The 24,314-nt window shown below is 46.0% G+C and overlaps 1 protein-coding gene across 2 annotated transcripts in view; it reads left to right on the forward strand.

Moving 5' to 3' along the window:
• Window positions 1-944: 944 nt before the first annotated feature.
• CAPN15 (calpain 15) overlaps window positions 945-24,314 on the forward strand; it is a 40,275-nt gene continuing 16,905 nt past the window's right edge. The window contains exons 1-2 of one of the 2 annotated variants that reach the window (XM_075830487.1): window positions 945-1,040; window positions 22,800-23,946. In XM_075830487.1, coding sequence (XP_075686602.1) covers window positions 22,813-23,946 — 1,134 coding nt within the window. In that variant the 5' untranslated portion in view covers window positions 945-1,040; window positions 22,800-22,812. Of the gene's footprint in view, window positions 1,041-13,817; window positions 13,976-22,799; window positions 23,947-24,314 lie in introns of those variants that run through there. The other variant, XM_075830486.1, reaches the window with a different exon arrangement.

Here is a 24,314-nt window from a genome sequence, read left to right on the forward strand (position 1 = left end):
AACCCATGAACGGAGTCCTGACGCAGATGTGAACGAAGCCTTAGTCCTGACGCTGCTGACTTTCCTAGGGATAGACGTTCTGGCAAAAGAGAAGTATCCAATCCAAACTAACCTGACTGCGCACGCACGGTTTTATAAAATAAAAATGCCCGGTAACGTTTTTTAATCTTAGTGGGCCCCCAGTGTAAATGGCGGCTGGGCCGGGTGTTTACCCTACTATGGGTGTAACTATAGATGTAGCAGCTGCTATGGGGCCCGGAGGTTGAGGGGGCCCAATCAGGTGCAAGAACATTGTTTCTTTTTTGTGGGGAATAACAAGTTGTTGGTTTTCTGCGCCTTTACATGGGTTCTCTGATATTTGGCGCTATTATCCATACTTTTATTTATTGTTACTTATGCTCCTGTTTTCGTTTCCAGTCACTAGGTGATGGGGCCCATCTTATTTTGCTATGGGGCCCAATAAATTCTAGTCACGCCCTGTACCTTAGCTAAATCTACCCAACAGGACAGGGGTTGTCTTCATGAAACAAAGAACTGAGCGCATGTGTACGTAGTTGGCCATTACATTACATGTACCTTGCAATCTGAAAAGGGGTTTTTATTCGTGAAATAATAGCGAGTAAAAATAGGACTGAAAAAAATGAGAAGATTCCCTGTGTAACCTGCCATTCAGAAGTCTGGTAAAGCTGGGTGACTACCCACGTGCGGGCTGTAATGGTGGCCATATTGGTTGTCACCCAGCTTTCCCAGGAACAGATATAACTCAGATGTTACTTAGTTCTTTAAGTGAAAATGTAATTTAAAACCATAACATGTATTGAATGAACTACACATAAGGCCGAGCTATGGGGACTTGTGTGGTAGAGCCTGAGCGTGGTGGCTGCCGGGATTTGTAGTTCACAACGCGCGCAGGGCGGTGCTTGCGTCATTCTGCCGGCGGGTGGAGCTGCTGAGCTGCGGAGACCCGGAAATAGAGGAGAGGAAGGAAACCGGGGGAGAAGGAACCGGCGGCGATCGGACCGGTCCTGGCAGTCCCCAAGGTAGGTGGCATATAATGTGGATGAAATCACATTACTGATAGATCGGTCGTTATCTGTGCGGCTGTCAGGTGGATCTCACCTGCGGGTTATAATGATGACTCTGACTTCACCTTCTCGTAGCATAACCCTTGTATGGAGTATCCCTATCACCCCCACCCCCTGAATGCAAGACACCCCATGACCCCCCACCCCCTGAATGCAAGACACCCCATGACCTCCCACCCCCTGAATGCAAGACACCCCATGACCTCCCACCCCCTGAATGCAAGACGCCCCATGACCTCCCACCCCCTGAATGCAAGACGCCCGTGATCTTCTACTCCCTGAATGCAGGTTCCACATCACCCCCCTATATATAGGATACCCTCACTTCTTCCTCACCCTTCACCCCAATCAATTTACCCTGTTTTCATTACCATGTCCTATGCTGCGTCCCTTGCTCCTATGAATGGTTTCTATATTGTGTATATATACTGACCTGCTGTGTGACTTGCCCTGACATTTTATGGACCCCTGTATGGGTAAAGTTCAGAGAGCCATTAAAATCTTTGCCGAAACTCGGATCAGATCCAAAAGGAAGGCAAAAGTGTCAAAACCGAGGTGTGTGCCCCAGACCTTAGCCGTCCGCAGAGGTGTGTGCCCCAGACCTTAGCCGTCCGCAGAGGTGTGTGCCCCAGACCTTAGCCGTCCGCAGAGGTGTGTGTGCCCCAGACCTTAGCCGTCCGCAGAGGTGTGTGCCCCAGACCTTAGCCGTCCGCAGAGGTGTGTGCCCCAGACCTTAGCCGTCCGCAGAGGTGTGTGTGCCCCAGACCTTAGCCGTCCGCAGAGGTGTGTGTGCCCCAGACCTTAGCCGTCCGCAGGTGTGTGTGCCCCAGACCTTAGCCGTCCGCAGAGGTGTGTGTGCCCCAGACCTTAGCCGTCCGCAGAGGTGTGTGTGCCCCAGACCTTAGCCGTCCGCAGAGGTGTGTGTGCCCCAGACCTTAGCCGTCCGCAGAGGTGTGTGTGCCCCAGACCTTAGCCGTCCGCAGAGGTGTGTGTGCCCCAGACCTTAGCCGTCCGCAGAGGTGTGTGTGCCCCAGACCTTAGCCGTCCGCAGAGGTGTGTGTGCCCCAGACCTTAGCCGTCCGCAGAGGTGTGTGTGCCCCAGACCTTAGCCGTCCGCAGAGGTGTGTGTGCCCCAGACCTTAGCCGTCCGCAGAGGTGTGTGCCCCAGACCTTAGCCGTCAGCAGAGGTGTGTGCCCCAAGACCTTAGCCGTCAGCAGAGGTGTGTGCGCCCCAGACCTTAGCCGTCCGCAGAGGTGTGTGCCCCAGACCTTAGCCGTCAGCAGAGGTGTGTGCCCCAAGACCTTAGCCGTCAGCAGAGGTGTGTGCGCCCCAGACCTTAGCCGTACGCAGAGGTGTGTGTGCCCCAAGACCTTAGCCGTCCGCAGAGGTGTGTGCGCCCCAGACCTTAGCCGTCCGCAGAGGTGTGTGCCCCAAGACCTTAGCCGTCCGCAGAGGTGTGTGCCCCAGACCTTAGCCGTCCGCAGAGGTGTGTGCCCCAGACCTTAGCCGTCCGCAGAGGTGTGTGCCCCAGACCTTAGCCGTCCGCAAAGGTGTGTGCCCCAGACCTTAGCCGTCCGCAGAGGTGTGTGCCCCAGACCTTAGCCGTCCGCAGAGGTGTGTGCCCCAAGACCTTAGCCGTCCGCAGAGGTGTGTACCCCAGACCTTAGCCGTCCGCAGAGGTGTGTGTGCCCCAGACCTTAGCCGTCCGCAGAGGTGTGTGTGTCCCAGACCTTAGCCGTCCGCAGAGGTGTGTGCCCCAGACCTTAGCCGTCCGCAGAGGTGTGTGTGTGCCCCAGACCTTAGCCGTCCGCAGAGGTGTGTGCGCCCCAGACCTTGGCCGTCCGCAGAGGTGTGTGCGCCCCAGACCTTGGCCGTCCGCAGAGGTGTTTGTGTGCCCCAGACCTTGGCCGTCCGCCTTATTCTAGGGTGCTAAGAAAATCCATTATACCAAACCCTTAATCCTCCCCATGTTTACCTAATCCACACCAAATTCTTCAGAGTTGTCCAGAATTAAAAAACAGGCTCTGCTTTAGGGCTTGTCCACACGTAGCAGAATTGCGGACGGAAAATATGGGTGACATCTAATAAATCTCTTCCACGCGCTGCGTAAAATTTCCTTGCAAAAATTGACCTGCGGTGCGTATTTTTTGTCCCTCTTGAGGATAGTGGACTGACTTGCTGCGTTTCTCAGAGGAGATGTCACCATCTCCCAGCATTGTGAAAAACGCTTAATTCATTATTTTACTATGAGATTAGAGGGGTCTTTTCCAGAAACAGCGCCACTCTTGTCCATAGGTTGTGCCTGGTATTGCAGCTCGGCCCCATTTAAGTTGTAATACCAGACATATCCTATGGTCAAGAGTGGCGCTATTTCTGGAAAAGACCCCTCTAATCCAATACAACGCCTTCAAGCCCTGGTGCACGTTCCAGCCAACACTTCTGTCTTCTTGAAAGTTCTACAAGATGTAATTCTGCTTAATTGTTATCATTTTGTTGCCTTTTTGCCCCACGATTTAAGATTTAAAAATGTCATGTGGTACCAAGGGTTTCAGTAGGTCAACTACGTCGTAAGTGCCTCTGACCATGTGCTTCTTGCTCTGTCTCCTCATCGTGAAAGTTTTTGTATAGATAATATTCTGTTACCGGCGGATATGAAGGGGTTATCAGCTCGCTACAGGCCGTCAGTGGGTGTCTTTCATCTTCGACCATGTGCGTTCTCTGTCGGCACTCTTGGAGTTTTCGTCATTGTGTTGCTCCTTTTCTGGGCTTGAGTCAGTATCTTGGTCTTTACGGTCAATCTATAGGAGCGGTATTCTTATCTATCTATCCTGGCGGACAACGGGGCATTTTTATTAAAGGGCTTTAATATCAGACCCACAGTGACGATCTTCGGGTCCAGCCTCCGATGCCCCCACCAAACAGCTGGCTTGCTCGTAGAAGTTGGCACTGACTGCTCGTATGCTCTACAGCGGCCACTATAGGGGAAACGTAGTATTACATGGTGTCCATTGAAATTAATAGGTGACCATGTAATATATAGTCGTGCCAGTCTTCCAGAGCGGGGGGGGGGGGGTCACTCTTTGAAGCAGCTCTTGTTAAGAGAGGGGTACCTTGTTGGGCATTTGGTCAGGGTTGTCCTAGGCCTGTTAACGTTGGACCTTCAAATCTAGAAGTTGGGATGTGGGGAGTTGTTTAGCAAAGTCATCGGAGAACTGGTGGTCAGCGGGGGTTTTCCGACCAGTGACCGTCAGTTCTCCAGTGTGGGGGTCCTGCCAAACAACTCCCCATATCTCCGCTTCCTGGACCCCGTGAGTGTAACATAGTGGAAAATGGGATATAGGGAATTCGTTTTGTGAGGATTTAAACATATAGAGCTCTGCTATACGAACAGGAAATGTACTCTACATATTATCTGTCTTCTATAAAATAACGAGTCACTCGTGGACTCAGCTGACATATGATCTGTGAGTCCTCAGGACGTGTCTGCGGAAGAAGCGTAAATGAGGCTACTAGTATTAAAAAAAATAGTAAAAACATCTTTATTCCGAGTTCACGCGTAGCATAAATACTGCGGATTTTCCGCAACAGCATTCGTTCAAGAAAATCTGCAGCATAATACAGTAGCAGCAAAGTGGATGAGATGTGAACAGATCTCATCCACACGCTGCGGAAAATACTGAGCGGAAAAATCGCTCGGAAATGGACCTGCGGTACGAAGTTTTATTCCGCAGCATGTCAATTTATGCTACTGAATTGTTGCGGTTTTTCCCAATTAAATTCAGTCTGAAGGTAAAACCCGCGACAAATTGAAAATATAAAAAATGAGAACTGAAGGACGTGTCTCTATGGCAACATCTGTGAGGTAAATATTGTCTTTTTTGGTTTTTTTCGCAGTGGCGATTCCGGACAGAAATCGGCACCACAATTTGGTGCAGTGTTTCAGCCGGCATTCCCTGTGGGTTCTAGGTCGGATACGCTGCGTAGTTTTACGCTGCGTATCCAACCTGTGGGAACATACCCTAAGGGCCAGTTCACACGGCTGAAACCGCCTCCCATTCATTTCAATGGGGGACGGCAATGTTCTTTTTTTTTTTTTCGTGCGGTGGCTTTTAGTCGCTCGCGGGGGAAAAAAAGCAGCATGTTCTTTCTTGCTGCAAGTTCCGCCTCTGACCTCCCATTGAAATCAATGGGAGGCATTGAAAGCTGTCTCGGCTGCTTTTTTTGCCCGTGGCCCTCAATGGCCGCGGTTGAAAAGACGCTGCGAAAACCGCGGCAAGAGCGTGCAGGCAGGTCAAAATCTGTCTCAAAATTCCTCAAGGGCCTAAGGGTATGTTCCCACACACAGGATCCGCTGCAGATTTTCTGCAAAAAGAAAATCGACAGCAGAATTGCAAAAAAAAACGCTAGGAAGTGAGTTTTTGCTGCGCATATTCCTGCAGAAACGCTGCGTTTTTCTTCTCCGCGGTTTTACTAGCAGAATTAGTGTCAAGCATTGATTATAGCAAAATATGTGCACCTGCGGATTTCCAGCTGTTTTTACTGCGTTACCGCTGCGTAAATGCTGTAAAAACCGCAACAAATTTATGCTGCCCATTGTCTATGGGACAAACACGCAGCAGCTCCGCACAGAACCCGCAGCACAGTTGCACCGTAGAACACTTTCCACACGACTTTTCTGCGTTTTGTTTTTGCCCGCAGTTTGGGCATATGATTTTCTGAATCTCGTTCACTTTGCTGCTACTGTAAAGGCTGCAGAATTTCTGCAGCGTTTTTGCTACATGGGAAATCAGCCCAAAAGTAGAAAGTCCTGAGGAAAATGGACCAAAATAGCGTTGAAGTCATGTGCACACGTTTAGCTAAAATTTTCTGAAAATACGGAGCTGTTTTCAAGACGTTTCAGACGTTTTTTTTTTAAGCAACTTGCGTTTTTTCGTGGCGTTTTTTACGGATCTGTTTTGTTTTTTTTATAGTCAATAAAAAACGGCTCAAGAAGTGACATGCACTTATTTTTAGCGGGCGTCTTTTTACGAGCCGTTTTTCGAAAATGAGGCGTAAAAAAACGCCCCAACAGAACGCCGTATTTCCCATTGAAATCAATGGGCAGTTGTTTGGAGGCGTTCTGCTTCCGATTTTTCAGACGTTTTTCAGGACGTTTACGGCCTGAAAAACGTCAGAAAACAGGTTGTGTGCACATACCCTAAGGGTATGTTCACACAGAGTGTTTTCAGACGTAATTTGGACGTTTTACACCTCGAATTACGCCTGAAAAAATGCCCCTAATACGCCTACAAACATCTGCCCATTGCTTTCAATTGGAATTACGATGTTCTTTTCCCACGAGCCTTTATTTTACGCGTCGCTGTCAAAATAGGGACTGCCGACTTCTGAGTGGGCGGTGTTTAACCAATGGGTGTGGCTTAACGTTCCTGGTCTCCTATTGCAGACAGAGTAACGTGGGAGGGACTCCTCCTGCCGCCAGACACAATACAGCATGTATAGGATTGTGAGAAGGAGGAAAATGGCCGATCTACTGAGTTAGATATAGAAGAAAACTTTATGTATTTCTCAGTTTTAAAGAGGCTCTGTCACCAGATTTTGCAGCCCCTATCTGCTATTGCAGCAGATCGGCGCTGCAATGTAGATTACACTAACGTTTTTATTTTTAAAAAACGAGCATTTTTGGCCAAGTTATGACCATTTTTTTATTTATGCAAATGAGGCTTGCAAAAGTCCAAGTGGGCGTGTTTAAAGTAAAAGTCCAACTGGGCGTGTATTATGTGCGTACATCGGGGCGTGTTTACTACTTTTACTAGCTGGGCGTTCTGATGAGAAGTAACATCCACTTCTCTTCACAACGCCCAGCTTCTGACAGTGCAGACATCACTCACAGGTCCTGCATCGTGTCGGACGAGCGAGGACACATCGGCACCAGAGGCTACAGATGATTCTGCAGCAGCATCAGCGTTTGCAGGTAAGTCAATGTAGCTACTTACCTGCAAACGCTGATGCTGCTGCAGAATCAACTGTAGCCTCTGGTGCCGATGTGTCCTCGCTCGTCCGACACGATGCAGGACCTGTGAGTGACGTCACAGCGTGATCTGCCAGAAGCTGGGCGTTCTGAAGAGAAGTGGATGATACTTCTCGTCAGAACGCCCAGCTAGTAAAAGTAGTAAAAACGCCCCGATGCACACACATAATACACGCCCACTTGGACTTTTACTTTAAACACGCCCACTTGGACTTTTGCAAGCCTCATTTGCATAAATACAAAAATGGTCATAACTTGGCCAAAAATGCTCGTTTTTTAAAAATAAAAACGTTACTGTAATCTACATTGCAGCGCCGATCTGCTGCAATAGCAGATAGGGGTTGCAAAATCTGGTGACAGAGCCTCTTTAAATGTGACAAGAGACGAGATATAAATTGCTTAAATTTTTTTACGAATTTGTGTATTTCCTTTAAGATACTAAATTAACCCCGTCAAGCAAAATTCCTATTTAGCTGAATAACATTTACATTGATAGATTTGCGGGAGATCCACTAATTCAAATCTCTTTGTGGCTTTGCCCTTCCTCGTGTCCTCACAATGTCCCGTACTTCAGCACATCCCCCAGTGTAAAAATGAGGTAGTAAATAATGATAACGCAAGCAAAAAGCCCAAACAGGAAAAGAACAAGAGCTGCAGAGCGTGGAAAGCGGGAGTCAGGAAACAGTCCGAGGTCTTGACTGATTTATGAGGTGTAAGGCCGCCCCGATTGTTGGATGTAGACAAAGTATAGGCCTTATTTATCAACTCTCTAATAGAAAAACTGGTCATGTTGCCCATAGCAACCAATCGGAACACAGCTTTCATTTCTTAAACTACTCTGGAAAAATGAAAGCTGCACTGTGATTGGTTGCTATGGGCAACAAGGCCCAACAGGTCTTGATAAATGGGGCCTAGTCTAAGGAGCCTTCTAAAAAAAAACGTGGATGTGTTTTGGTCACAAGGTTTCTTCAAGGAATGATGCTGTCTCCGCATCTAAAATGTGGGCGCCATGGTCTGAAGAGGGAGAGGAGGACACACAGATGCCCAAAACCTTTTGCCTGTGGTCAAGAGGGAGTGTTTGTTGCTGTATCCTTCTGTTCACCACTTGGATGTGTCCTGATCTCCATAGTGACAGTTTCCAAGCCGAAGGCCCGTCCTCCTGACCACTCATTTTTGTTCGGTCTGCTCCAACTTCCTGCGGGGGACATTAAATTAAATCCTGGGAAATCACGCATGGACATGTCACGTAATATCAGAGCGGCTCGTAAACTAAGCATTGAGCTTGAAAAAAGACTATAAAACTTCAGTAAGTCTCCTGACGTTCAGATCAGAGGTTTCCAACAAGGACCCACTATAACGGATCCTGCTTTTGGGCAAACCACTTGAAATAATTCACTCTCGAGATATACAGATTGTAGAATGAATAGGGTATTTCAGCAGCACAGAGTGTTTCAGGAGAAGGAAACATTTCTCTTGTGCGAGGCAGTGACCTACCCACTTGAAGGGATTTTGTGAAAGGCCCTTTTACACAGGCCAATGATTGAGCGAACGAGCAGGCGATCATTGCCCTTTGTAAATAGGGCTGCGATCAGCCGACAGGATGCAAAAAGGTCGAAAAATCATATTGACGATCGTTCGTCCACATACGTTCCAATCATTGCTGCGTCTAAATGGATCAAATGAGCGCCGATTGACATGCCGTATTGTCGGCGCTAGTAAAATCTACTGTTAAAAGGCGTTGAGTGCGGGTGGGGTTGTATATGACGGGTAAAAGCAATTGTGGAAAAATTTGACAAAAACACACAAGTTTTTGCTGAATTTTTTTTCCTTTTTCTAGCTTTTATAGGGCATCGTACGGATACCATAATCTGAAGAGCGCCTGTCCGGGTGACAAGATATTTATTGCTTGACTCTCCCTTGTTTCTCTTGTTCTTTACAGTAAAACTGCTATTTAAAGGCACAGATACCATCTAAAGTCTGGTGTGGCTATTTCTAGATAGCAGTTGCTGATAACTGTAGACTTGTAGGGTCATAGGGTGCTGTACGCCGGGATTCCCTCTCACTTTTCCATCTCATTTCAGCTAATGCCCCAGACATCTTGGGTGTGTCATCTCCGTGCGGTTTACAAACGAGTTAAAGGAATAGTCCAGGCAAAGCTAATACAGTGTGTTCTGCCCAGCATAGGGCCTAAGGGGGCGGAGCATGACACAGGAATTCTTAAATACCAAAGAGATAATCCCTGTGTCATGCTCCGCCCCCTCAGGCCCTGCTCTGGAACGGAGTATCAGTTTTGCATGGAGTGTTCCTTTTGTTTTGTGGACTCTAGGAAGGCTGAGACCTCTCATCGGTGGTCACCCAGCTTTCCTAGAAGCAGATATAATTGTTATCCAGTTTCTTGAATAGAGACGTTTATGGCAAGAAGGGAAAAACCGTGCAGGTTTTTATTACCTGTAAACTTCCTGACACCTGATAGTCTGAGCAAATCATTTTTCTCACGCCCACACCTTTTACTATCCTTGGCTTCTAGGCCGTATGTAGCGTTAGGTGTACAGTACAATAAAATTCCTGTTATTTGGCATCAATGGGACCTAATTAGTGCCGGATTGTAAATTATGAAACAGTCTGACTTTCTGGTTTATCGGATTCCAGAGTAAAGGAATCTAAATAACATTACTTGGGCTTTGATGGAACCTGATAAAAGTCGGATTATCAGATAGTCTGGATTATCGGACAGCCCAAAACTGCTGATAAACTGCATAAAAACCACCCCAGAAGCTACATAACAAGACTAATATAAATGGACCAATTATGAAAGAGCTCCCCTTATGAAGAGGTTCTGCAGCAGCCAAGAGAGGGTGTGCATTGTAAGGTATAGTATAATTCCTAATAGGAATTATAACAATATTTGAAGTTGAGAATTCTACTGTTCCTACCCTTGTTGACGGAAACCATCAGCAAGCAGTCTAGCTGCTACTGGCAACTCATGAATATTCAGTCTATCATATCAGCAGCTTTTGGGATGCTCGATCTCCGGGTTTTCGGATGACACTCTATTTTGTCTGAACTGCGACCGCAACGTATGACCTTGCTCATAGTAAGGATTGAAGATCTGTCAACAGCAACTCGTTGACTGTTTCCATGTAGCAACCAATTTAGCTATTCCATTTATTTTTCTTTGTTTTTTTTTGTTTTTTTTAACACCAATCTTACCTAAAATATCTGATAAGTTGTACAGTGACACGTCGTCCTCCTTTCTGCTGCATGTGTAGGCAGATTTGACGTTCGGGAATAGGGATAACTTCGTAGCAGGAGTGTCGTAGACTGGGACACTGGCAGAGGGGGAGATATAATTGAGTGTGGTGATTGCTATCATAAGAGACCCGGGGCACGTGCCAGACGCTAGGAATGCCACGGCAGGGTAGCACACCTGGGAGTTGGCACAGAGTATAGTGCAGTAGATCGATCCCGTACATATGTGTCTGGTAATCCAGATTCCCTAGGAAACTGATTTTGGCAGTGAATGGAGTCGCACATCTGCCGTCGCTGCTGAACTAGCTGGGTCCCTGTGTTCTGAGGGTCCCGTAAGTTTAGGAAGACATCTGTGCCTGGTAATTGTAAGGAGTGCAGCGAGGGGTCAATTCTGTGAGTTGTCGTCTTACTGATCCACATTACATGACATTTCCAGCATTCATGAAGCTTTCTGGGTGTATTGACCCCTGTACAGATGATTGTGCCGGCTGCCTGATGCCATAAATAAAAAACTTGCCCTTTAAATGAATGTATGTCCTTCTATAAGTGTGGACCCCATACACATTTTAAGATTATACTCTGTGTCGGCTGGTGTTTTTTGGTCAATATTTATTTTATTTTTTTATTTTTTTTATTGCTCTGCATTAATTTGTTCTCGGACATCTGTATGTAAGAGACACGTCGGCTGCAGACCCAAAACTTGCAGCGTCATTACACAGAGGGCAGTAACATCTCCAGCTATGCCAGCTCCTGTCATACTTCTGTCAGGGGGTAATGCCAAGCTCTCTATTCTAATCGTGCTTATGTTGGCATTCCCCTCTACATGGCAGTTGACATAATCGTGTGACGCTGTTTTAGTTTTATATTTGTAGAAGGTCTGCCCTGGGCATTCCCACAGTCAGTGCCCACTCTGCAGGACGGGTGCTTTTAATTTGTGGGTTTGCAGACCTGGTGCCAACCTGTACATATTGTGTATCCTTGCCGGAATATAACGACTACTAAACTTTTAAAACGAAACTATCTTCAAGCCACTCTCCTTGGGGCATATGATGTCAGCAGGGCTCTCCTCTAGATACGTCCCCAGATGGCATAAGCAGCTATGGCACCTCTGAACCTTTAGGAGACTGTAATGCAAGCAGTTCCAGTCTATAATGATTATGTATCTGCTGAAATATAAATTGGGTCCCTATTTAGTGATTTCCTGATGAGCTTGTGCCAGGATTGTGTTTATAAACAGCCAATCTGAACAATTGTGGCTGCAGTGTAAAGCATGGGGGAGAAACAGCAGCAGCCTTAGTCTCTGGTGAGGCTTTACGTGGAGTTTAGACTGCCTCGGACTCTTAGTAGACAATGCAGCTAAGCTGGAGTCACTGGTCATAGCTTAGGGCCACAACTGGATGTCCACTTTAACGCTTTATGGTCATCGAGTAGGTCGCACTTCTGATGACAGATATGAGGACATGATTCATAGATATACGATGATATAACTGCAAGCTTTAAAGGGGCGTTCCCCTAGTATATATACGCTCTTAGATCTGCGGTGACTGGCGTTTATTAATGACAAGCCGTGGGATGTTTTGCGTACTTTAATACATCTACATAAGACTTTCCCATCACTCCCCATAGACTATAATGGAGAGTGCCACGCGCACGTTAGACTGGTCCGTGACTCCTATTCTTCAGAATAGCGTCTCACCATCAAGACCCCCCCCCTCCCCCATCAGGCATTACCTTGCTACGCCCCACTGAGTGAAATCTATGATTAACGCCGGTTTTCTGGCATAAATTATAAAAAGTTTGTTGGGCTGCAGTTGTCCCGCCCCCTTTTGTTAAGCCACTCCCCTTCCCCAAAAGCGTTTAGGGCGGCATAAACTGCTCTAAAGTCACAATTTTTAACACAAATTGCGACTTTTAGGTCTTTTGTGACTTTTCTACGCCAAAGATGTTGATGAATTCCCTCTGTAGAGTTAAATGATAAAATGTTGGCTGCCATCAGCCACCACTAGAGGGAGCTTACGGCATACTGTTTTATTTGAGTTCAATGTATAAGCAGTATGCTGAAAGCTCCCTCTAGTGGTGGCTAATGGAAGCCAGATGTTCATGAAGTAAATACCCAAAAAGTAGCAAGAGCAATGTCACCAATATAATAACCTTTAGATTAAAAGGGTTTTCCCGTAATCATAAATTGTCACCTTTTCACAGGATAGGTGATCATTTTTTGATTGCTAGTGGCCCCCACCAATTGTGAGAACAGGGGGTCCTGAACGCCCTTTCCTTCTCGTTGCTCAATCGCATTGAGGAGGACTTTGTATAGCGCGGCGGTCGAGCGTGCTCGCAGCCGCTTCATTTAAAGCCTATGGGAATGTTGGAAGCAGCCGAGCGCTGGAATATGGTGTTCATCATAAATGTCTTGTTGAGGAGTTTCCAAGGAAATCATGATGTTACAAGGACCCTGATTCCTAACATAAGTATCTGTGTAAATGACCTAATGCAGACAAGAAAGCTTCACCGCAGACCGCTCCACCTGTCTATAAAGATTGGGGGGGTTGGCTTGTGCAACAAGACTGTCGTTCACTTTGCACATAGGAGCTTTGGACATATAGTTCAGTTGAAAGGAGTGCTGAAATGGCACTGCTCATACTGGGCTTCCATGAATAGAATGCCACAATTGCAGTAAAGACTGACTGACAAATGCAAGGCGGCATGTCATTCAGGATGTCGTTGCTGGCACTGTAATTGTGGCCATTAGTGGTCATCTCCAGCATAGATTAAACCAAGATAACTCGGAGGTTGCTGAATATTAAAAGATGTCACACAATAGGACAACTCTATGGGAAGTGTTGAACATTGGGAGCTTTGGTGTTAGGATAAAAATGGCCGCTGTGTTGCTTCCGAGTATATACATTCCCGGAGACGAGAACCAGTCCCTGCGGTTGCTGGCGTGTGTGGGCACATTTTATTGTTGCTTAATGACTCCTTTTTATGGGTTCGTCTGTGGCCAAGGAAGTTCTATGTGTAGAGGTTTTTATTTGATTACACGTGTGACGTAATAATGTTTCAAGTCTTATAATTACATGTGAATGCCGAAAGACAAGTTCCAAGTCTTGCCCGTCCATCGCCCTGTAATAACATGTGGAGTACATGCCTTAAGTCCGTGTCACACTGTCACCTGGCAGCGCCAGAGCCGGCGTCGTCCTCACTACCGTATATTCTCGTCTCACTTCCCTCCCTCCCTCCTGCCCTGCATTCATAAAGGTGATCCCCTCAGCCTCGTGCCCTCCTTCACCCACCCTCCCTTTCATACTTGTCTGTCCCTCCCTCCCTGACAGCTGTGCCCTCCCTATGTTCGCTCTCACTCTCTCCCTGTCTCTTTCTGATGCCCTCCAACACCCCCTGGCACTCTCTGCTTGACGGATCTAGCCCTGGATAAGTTGTAACACATCGGGACATACAGATGGGGAGTTCGGCATCTTCCCTGGCATCAGAGGGCAAGTCACACCATGGCTCCATGGGAACTGCCTACCCTGGACTTAGCTTGTTGGGCTGGCATAGAAACGAGCACCCCAGGTCTGTATGCCAGGGCACAGTCATTCCAACGTACCGGACCCACAGGTAAGCGGCCGCTGTGCGTGGTATTTGCAGCTTTGCTTTGCTTTGTAGTGTCTTTATTATAGTCCCCTGTTTATTATATATAATTGGATGTAATCGTAGTATTACCTGGGTGCTGCGTGTAGTTTGTCATTAACACGTTACAGTAATGTGTAGGCGCCACGGGAGCTTGGCATGGGTGCCCGGGAGGGGGTTATTGACTGATAATAATGGATACGTACAGCTGTTAATGCTTTTGTTGGCCTATTTATAAGTGACTGACACATCCGATCGTCTGCGGGCGCAGCTTTGTTATTAAATATCAGGCTCTATTTAGTACTTGTTATTCATATGGCGCCAAAATATTCTGTCGTGCTGTATACAGAATGGGCACACATCAGTCATCTGTGGTCCAGTGCCTGTAATACAGCAGCTGAAAACTGCCCATACACATAAGGGTTTCCACTGCACACCCCATCATATGGGCATTAGGATATATCGATGATGCAAAAAAGTATAAGTGGCTCTGGAGGTGCCTGGCAGACTCTCCTACCCCCTGTAGATATTGACTGTGCCAACGTGCACGGCTTCAGAGATGATAGTTGTGATATAATGGGTATAGCAAGCTTAAATCTACCCATAGATTTTTGGTACCTGATCCCATTTCTCTCCGTACCACCCATTGGAAATCTGACGTGTGCGGAGGATGGCAGCCGTTTGTCTTAAGCTGGCAATACGCAAGATATGCCAGAGGAACCTACCTATCTTGGCTGGATTGGTCAAAGGTGTAATATGAATGGGTGCCTTCCGACCGCCCCCAATGGCAGATGTCAGAAGTAAAACAGATCAGGCATGTTGGGTTTCACCATGCCCGATTCTGTGCCCCTATAGGAGGGTTCTTGCAGCTGCGAAGTCCCCTCTCCCCATCAAATAAACCTGCTCGCTCGGCCGAAACAAGTGTGCATGTTTAGGTGGAGGCAGGAAAAAATAGATCGTTGATGGCCCAAACGATCATTCGGCCACCAGCAATCTAATATGTATGGCCAGCTTGAAGGGGTTGACCGCCTTGGACAATATCTACTTGTTAGAAGGGTCTCTTGACAATGGGTAGATCACAAAGTGTCCTACTGCTGGGATGCCCAGCGATCAGCTGTAATCCATGGAGAAACCAGGCAGTAAGTGTTGATTTTCCCTGCAGCGCCACAACAGGGAATATTAGGCATTACACAGTGCCCATTGAAATAGGTGAGCTGTCTGTGTAATGCAGGACAGGACAGGTCCTCCAGAGAGAGAGACGCTCTTTGTAACCGCTCTCCACTCTGGCCAAGAGATGAGGATCCTGAGCAGAAGACCCCACCCCCCCTCTATTAGCTCCCTTATAGGGTGGATGAAATGGGTTTCCTAAACTGGACAATCACTTTAAGGGGCGCTCTTGTTGGATTTACAGATTTGGCTGAGTATTTTTTTTTCTGTCCAACTATATTGTTCCTCTCAGATGGGTCTGTTCCCTACAGTGTTAACATACTGAGCCGTCTATGCACGCTAAGGGGGGGGGCACTATCTTTTTCTATTGACAACGATGGTGTTTCTTAAGACGAGGTCAGACTTCACTTGAGGAAACAATGAATCTTGTGTACAAGTGAATTATTTTCAGTATGACTAATCAGTGCGACGGACAACTGCCGGCTAAAGAGACAGCGTCCAAAATCAACAGTTGGTCTGAGAGTCAAGTGTGTCATTTGCTCCCATAGAGAGTAAGGGGAAACTACTACACCCAACATCACAATGCCAGCTGTGTAGCCATAGCCTAGAACAGTGGTCCGCAACCTGGTCACACTCCTGCTGTTGCAAAACTACAACTCCCAGCATGCCAACTGGAGAGCTACTGGTTGGGGTCCACTAACCTAAAGTCAACGGGGGAGATTTATCAAAACTAGTTTAAAGTAAAGGGAAGTAGTTGCCCATAGAAACCAATCAGAGTCCACCTTTCATTTTTCAAAGGCCCCTTTGGAAAATTAAAGCAGTGACCTGATTGGTTGCCATGGGCAACTACTCCACTTTTTCATTGCACCACTTTTGATAAATCTCCCCGCCGACTACGCCGAGTAGGAAAGTTTTCCAATTGGTCACCTCTGGTCATAAGAAGTCCAAAGTAGTTCACCGTACCCGGTGCGGTGCGGCCAGATCATCTCCTGGTAAATTGTGGGTTATGGCCCCCATGTCTTGGCATCTGAACATGTCTGTGATAGAAGATGATGATTAATTGAAGGGTAATTATAAATGTTATCAATATATAATCTACTTTAACGTTATATAATTCGAAATCTGAACCGCTGCGCGGTGTTAACCCTTCCCTCTCCCAGCTTCCATTTAATCTGATTATTCTGATCCCTACAATTGCTTACGTTAGGAGAAAGTTACACTAAGCCGTGACACGTGGGATCAACAGGTGCACACGAAGCAGTGATATTAGACTCTGATCTTCTTCTCATGTGGAAATATTGCTAAAATAGTAACTACGAGTTAGTCACTTCTCACAGGTGATTGAGGATTGGCTTAAAATTAACGTGTTCGCTCTCCTGACATGTCTGTTTTAGTAAACACTTATATTCCCCGGGAAATAACATTTCTGGATCATCTTTTCTTAGAACGTTGCATCGTTCCGTTCCTCAGTTATTCTTCCTGGAAATGTATGCATTAATCAATAAATAGGTATTACCATTCCCCTTGTAAATGTGGCGCGTCCCTACACAGTCTGACACTGACAGCACTAATTTATTAATACTTTTCCAGGAGGAATAACAGAGGAACAGCAGAGTACAGAGGTGCTTTTGTTATTTCATGGGAAATACAAGTATTTACTAAATCAGACCTGTCCGGAGAGGGGACATTTAAAGGGGTTGTCCACTTACAGCAAATTAATATTATTTTTCTTGGAAATGTTACACATTTTTCCTATATACTTTCTGTATTAATTTCTCACAGTTTTCAAGATCTCTGCTTGCTTTTATTCAGTAGGAACATTCATTGTTTACTTCCAGTGGATACAATTCTGTCCATGGTCATGTGATGGACACAGGTGAACAGCTCGTTACAGTATGTGTATCAGAGCTATGTCTTCTAACATTCCCAGCACCTGTGTGTCCATCACATGACCATCGACAGAATTGTATCCACTGGAAGTAAACGATGATTGTTCCTACTGGATAACCGCAAGCAGAGATCTTGAAAACTGTGAGGAATTAATGCAGAAAATTTATTGGAAAATTGTACAACTTTTAATCATACAAAAATAACATTACGTTTCGTTCACATCTGCATTGGGACTCCGTTCATGGGTTCCGTCTGAGGTTTCTGTCAAGGGAACCCATGAACGGAACTCCGACTGTCTGTCACCAATGTTTAGGGTTCCGTCGTTTTGACAGAGTGAATAGCGCAGTCGACTACGGTATTGATTCCGTCAAAACCCTTAAACAACGGAGACAAACGGAAACCATACCGTTTGTTTGTCAAGGCTCCATTCATGGCTTCCCCTGATGGAAAGCTCAGACGGAACCCATGAACGGAGTCCCAACGCAGATGTGAACGGAGCCTTAATTTGCTGGAACCGGTTAATTCCTTTTAACGTTCATGAATTTGGGTGCTATCCGTAATGGTTTTCATTCAGTTCAATTTCCAGGAACGGCCATAAGGACTGAATGGAGTTTTAACTCAATGACTGATCGTCAATTCATTAGGAACCAGTATTATTATGGAGGCACCGAGTACCTCATGCCTCAGTGATGCCCATTGTTATTCAGTACACAGTCATGTGTAGGTGTTTGGCTTCTTCCGGTTATTCTGATGCATTGCCTCCACCTGAAGAACGGCTGACTCTTAAGATTGTCTCGCTACAGCAGAGATGACCCATCCCGTGATATCTCACAGATCTCGTGGTTGAAAAAAAAAAAAAAAGACACCGGTTATTCAAGTTTGACCTTTTGGTATCTCCTTCTTGCTGTTGATTCTCAGGAAATCGTGAAATGCCAATGATGCCATTTTCAGTGTTCTTAAGGAAACGTACGCTCCTCCGTGCAGGGTTTATGTTTCTTTAAATTAACCCCCGAGGACTCACAGCTGTCGTGGTTGAGCTGTGCATATGGTGAGCACATAACGTTATCTAGTTCGGCTATCCTTAGGGAGTATTTACATCGTTTTTACCGCTGTGATTTTCTTCATTGCAAAAATGGCGCAGTTCTGCCGCGATTACAAAAACAGTGGCAAAAAAACGCAACCAAAAACAACTCCTGTACATACACCCCAATACAAGCCGGCCGCCTCGTATGTTTATAATATACGGACAAAACTATACTATAGGGTCACTGTAGAATGCGGATGCTGCAACTATTACCGGTTTTGCCGTCGCATTTTTCGTCGCAATGAGATCACGTGTACATATTGGATTTTTTGAGAACCCCATGTTAGATTACACAAAGCGCGATAATCTTTATGGAGTCTGGCCCTTTAAGCAGTCCTAAAAAAAAATGCCAGAAATCTTTTCGGACGCTGCAGTTCACACCGTTTCCCTTTGCACAAAGGAACTATTTTCTGCCGATCTCCCGTAGTACTAATTATCTGCTGTTACATAGCAGAAGAAGAATATCGGAGACACTCGGTCATAGATTTCCATTAAGCGTTCTGCCAGGAATAACACGTCAGCATTCCTGGAATATGAAAACAATTCCACCCAAGCGTGACATTCAATTAATAATTCCTTTCTAATGAATGGCACAATAAGGTTACAAAAATAATTAATAATTATAATCTATAGATTTAAATTCTTTCCCCTTTACTTTCCACCTATGGAACGTTAAGTTTGGGGAAATATGGGCGGGGCTTAATCTACTATGCCTGGGAAGCAGCTTGCTGCCGCAGAAATCTTCTCCACTGTTCTGTTTTCAGTTAATAACAAGCCACGCCCCTTTGGGTAAGCTCCACCCTTCCATCTCTTCAGACAAGAGGTCAAGGACCCCCCAGATTTCTTTAAGATTTGGTTTTGTTGCGTACATAAAGTCTAGACCGGTTTGTCGTTCAGGAGTCTCTGAAATCAGTAAGATCTGGGCGATATTACAGCTCTCACAAAGAAACGGCTGATAGAGTTTTTAAGACGACTGAAGGATTTTTTTCTTTTTTAGCTAAATATTCTGTAATTCCCACGGTCAATGTTGTACGGTGCCAGAAGTAGAAAGGTTTTTCTCGTCATGGACAACCCCTTTAATATGAGAGCCGCCAGGCCTGGCTCCCGAGGAAGTTGCTGTTGGCTTCATTTTTCCTGCAGCGACTACTACAGGGCAAATGTACTATTACATGTGGCCATTAATTTTAGTGGCCGCATGTAATACTACAATTCCCCCTAGTAATACATGGACGGACCAGGTCAGCTAGAGTTGCTGCTGCTTGTTAGCGGCTCTCCGCTATGGATCATGACCACCCCCCCCCCTCTATGACGTCCATATACCCTGGTAGGACATATGGACCGGGTTTGTCGAAATGAGACAACCCCTTTAAATGAAATACAGATATCTTGTGAATATCAGCAGCCTCATGGGAAAAACCTATTTCCTCACGCTACGTGTGAAATCCTAGTGGTTCAAGCAATGTTTGCCAAATCCTGCACCGTCCACACCCAGATTTATCTTATGGGATGACTGTGAACATGTAGATTAAATTCAATAAGATAAATAGATCTGTTTCTATAGACTCAGCGCGTGTTCCACAATGCCAAGTGCACTCGTGTGACGTGTCAACTGGGAACTTCGTTTCTAAAGAGTTGGAAACCTAAGATACGCGTTGTTCCTGCTACTTAAAAAAAACCTGACAGGCCTCTTTTCGCAAAAAGTCTTCTTATCGTTTTGTGTCTGAAACTCCAGTGCAGGCCTATGTGTCCCCATGGTTACAGACTACAAACAAAGCCCGTGTAGTCTGATTCTGCAGTTCTACTCCGTTTTATCTGCCCTACTTCTTGCTATCCTACATTCAGTGGATTACCAAAAAGTAGGGGACAGGTGGAAGATAGTAAGACTGCTGGTTCAGACTGCAGATAATTCTATGTAGTCTGTTACCAAGGAGACACATCGGTCTAGGGATGCATCTAAACTTCGATACCATTTAGATTCTATCCGCACAGCTTACTATTGAAATACATGAAGAGAAGATGGCGCACGCGCAGTACAGCGCCTGCGATTTTCTCTTCCTTCAGTGACCGCCCCGCTCCTCTTTAGTACTGGGCGCGTCACAGTAGGAGGGAGGAACGCTCCTCCTTCCTTTCCCACTGCCACCAATGATGAGCTGAGTCCTCCCTCCTTTTTTCCGCTGCCACTTCTGTGTGTAGGGGCAGGGAGGAAGTAGAATGGCGCGAGTGGCACAGGCAGTGGGTTCCTGTTGACGTGCCTGTGTCGCTCGCACCCTGAGCTTGGAATCAGGACCGCGCTGCTTAGTAGTCACTGAGAGGAAAACCACAGGCAGGTATTAGAGCAGAACAAAAGCCTAAAATAAAGGCACTAGTATTTGTATCAGCCAGCATTGAGGAACATTGGGGTTAATGTGACCCACATTAACCCTAATGTTGCCATTACTATTAAAGGGGTTTTCCCTCAAATCACATGAATCCCCTATCCACAGGATCGGGGATACGTGTGATTGCTGGGTGTCAGCCACTGGGACCCCCAGCGATGAGGAGAACGAAAGTCCCCCAAAGTGCTCCATGAGAATGGATCATTTGTGTGCGTGATCGGCCAGCGCTCCATTCATTTCTGTGGGTCTTCCGGGACCGCTGTCTCTGTAAATGGAGATCTGGCTGAACATGCTCTTTCGGTCTCCGTTCGCCTCATTGCTGGGGGTCCCAGTGGGTGACATCCAGCAATCACACGTATCCCCTATCGGATTCAATCCAATAAAAAAATTATGTTCAGAAAATGGAAAGTCTTTATATTTTTGTGTTTATTTTCTTATTGTTGGCATTGTTTTGGTATGGAGAATCGCAATACTACACGAAGTATCGGTATTGAAGTCCAAATTCTGGTATCGCCACAACCCTACATATTTATCATGGGTGCATTGGAGCAATAAAAAAATTAATTGGTTACAAAGGTGGACGTAGCCTTTAAGCCTATGAATCTTAACCTTTGGCAATACTACAACTCCCTACATGCTTTGACGGCTGTAGGCTTTAGGGCATGCTGGGAGTTGTAGTTTTGCAACGACTGGAGTGCCACAGGTTGGGGAACACTGCTTTATGCATTTATAGGGCATCTTAATATACCCAAATTTGTAAGAACCTTCTACGGGGCTCAGTTTCCTTAAAGGGTTAGTCCCATTATAGACATTTTTGGCATCTCTACAGAATATGTCATAAATGTTTGTTGCGGGATTCTGTAACTCCAATAGAAATGAATGGAGAGAGCTGCGGACCTCTATTTATTCTCTGCCTGGATGGGGTGGCCGATAACTGCTTCACCATAGGATATGCCATAAATTTCTATGATGAGTATACCCCTTTAAGAAAACCAGAGTATAAGCCAGTTACAGGTTTTCTTACATGTACCTTCACTTTTATAAAATATGCAACATAAATAATCGCATTATCCTGTATTTATAGCGCTGGAAGATATTGTAATCCGGAAAGTTCTGTATCACTGATTTATTATTTTGTGTAGTCAGCCGGATTATTACTCTGCACAAGGCCACGGAGATATGAACAGGAATGATATCTGGTCGGTCTTCATTCATTTCTCACATATTGTTAGGAGTACATTCACATGGACGGTTTTTTAGCTGTTGGGAAAAAGCTGCAACTCTCGGCATGGACAATGGGAGTTGTAGTTTTCCAGAAGTGCAGACCACAAGGCAGACAGTTTTTATATTTTATTTTCATGTGTTTTAGTTTTACGTTGTTGGTCCTGTTTCTATATTGGCGTTCGTTCGAGGCGATTTCCAGTATATAAAGTATTTTTTTTTTTAAGAATTGAATCGAAGAGTAAAATTTAGGGTTCATAATCCAGAAAGCTTTTTGTCCAAAATGTGAGCACAATTGTGAGTCTACTGAAACCGCTAACACGCTGCTGTTACTGGATCCTTTTCTGGGTTGTGTGTCTCTACTTAGAATAGCTCAGTCGCGTTGGGGTTGAGCGGCAATACCAGATGTAGCCTTTGGACAAGAGAGGCACTGTTTCTGAAGGAAAAAAAAAAAAGCAGACCCTTTTATTTCTACTCTGGGAGAACCCCCGCAGCCTTGCTCATTAATACCAGAATCTTCACACGTTGGCTCATTAACACATTAATACCTAGGGTATTATCGTATGTTAGTGATTCTCATGCATAGTCTATTCTTGCCAATGAGCCAATTGGATCCACAGACCACATCAGAATAATTCACCCTTGTGCACTCAAAGTACTAGAGATACAAGCTACACTTTCAAATGAAATAAAGTCTTTATAAGATCTGTCAGAAGAAACTAGCCTGCTTACTGACTGTTTCTATGTGGCCACAGGAAACCTTTCTACACCCTATAGAGTAAAAAAAAAAAACAACTGACTGTGAAAACCACAACATAGGAATTGAAGATACATTACAAGGAGGTTAGATGTCATGACTGTATAGCTAATGAGCAGGCTTTTGTGCTGACGCCATTACTAACTCTGATATGGTCAGCCATTTATTGCGCCGCTTGTCTTTACGACTACTTTTCGTGCAATGCGTTATGAGTGGAAAATATTTACCATTAAAGATAACGCAACTTATCAGTAAACTTTTGTGTATGTGTGAAGTCCATGGGTTAACCAAACTTTCTTCTGTCGTTCTCACCCTTAGGCTTCCAGTCCCCATGGCTGCCCCCTCCTGTGGGGAGTGGTCATGCTGCCGTTGTACATTCCTAAATCCCCATGGGCAGCGACATTGCTCTATATGTGAAGCTCCTCGCAATCTACCGGATCTCAACCACATCCTACGACTGAGCTCCGCTGAACAACATTGGTCCTGCAGCCGGTGCACCTTTTCCAATCTTACTCCAACCAACCCTTCACCTCCTCCAACCGGCTGTCAACTTTGCGGGTTCCTTCCACCTCCAGCCGTTCCCAATGGTATCCCCCGAGGACCGCAAGAAGAGGCAAGATCACCTGTCCAAGAATCGGACCCGGAGGATGTAACTAGTCCTACTCTCCAATCTGCATTGAACGCCGGTTGGAGTTGTCCTCGTTGTACTCTACATAACACTCCTGTGTCCACCTCGTGCTCGGCTTGTGGTGGACCGCGCAAATTGTCCTTGCCGAAAATTCCACCGGAGGCATTGGTAGTTCCAGAAATACTCCCACCTCCTGCTGCTTTTCAAGGCTCGGATGAACAAGCAACAGCTCCTCTCCGTGAGCCAGACTCTCCCAGACCCTTACCTGCACTACCACTTTCACCAGGACCACATAATATTCCTGTTCCGAGAAGCCGGAGAGAGGTGGCGCCAGATAATCCACTCTCTCCTCCTTCTGTCCCAAGTCGTCACGCTAAACGCCTCAGCGTCTTAGAAGAAGAGGTTACGGCAGCTGAAACTACTCCATCCGTTGCTGAGCCGCAAAATCCGGACACCAGTTGGTCATGTGGAAAATGCACTTTGCGTAACATTGGTAGTGCCGGTAAATGTTGCGTTTGTGGAGCGGTGCGGGCAAACGAGAGTGACAATAGTACAACTGGAACGGAGAGCTTACCGTCACCATCCAGCACGGTAGTCCTCCCCATGCCAGCTCCCCGTAGGACAGAGTGGGCATGCCCAGCATGTACCCTTTTAAATGAAACTCGTTGCACTAACTGCGTGGCATGTCACACACCGCAGGGCTATGTGGCCCAGCACCGGAATGTAGGGGCACGGATGCTGCGGCGCAGAGAAAGCGTTAGAGCTGAGACCAGGAGGCAAACGGATGAAGGCGAGGCTAAGGAGCTTTGGGAGAACATTGTATGCTTTTGTCGAGAGGTGAGCTCCATTATCTACAATATAGGCTAAGAAGTGAGCAAAAATGTCAAGTTTACCTGCTGTTCTATTTTTTTTCTCTGCTTACAAATGATGTCTTATCGACAGATTGGGCAGGCAGCCAATTTTGTGGAGTGGGTAGGTGTACTTCTATTGTGAGACATCTATTGCCCTTCTTCAAGAAATAGCGCCACTCTCGTCCATTGGCCAGTCCTGGTATTGCAGTTCAGCCCCTTTCCAGTAAACGGGGCCCGTGTTACAATACCAAACGCAGCAAATAGACGAGTTGCGCTGTTTCTGAAAGAAAATAGCCATGTTTTTCTAATCTCATGCAACCCCTTTAATTCCATGACTATATTATGTAATTGCTG

Source organism: Rhinoderma darwinii, chromosome 6 (genome assembly GCF_050947455.1).
Source record: "Rhinoderma darwinii isolate aRhiDar2 chromosome 6, aRhiDar2.hap1, whole genome shotgun sequence".
Lineage (NCBI taxonomy): Eukaryota > Metazoa > Chordata > Amphibia > Anura > Rhinodermatidae > Rhinoderma > Rhinoderma darwinii.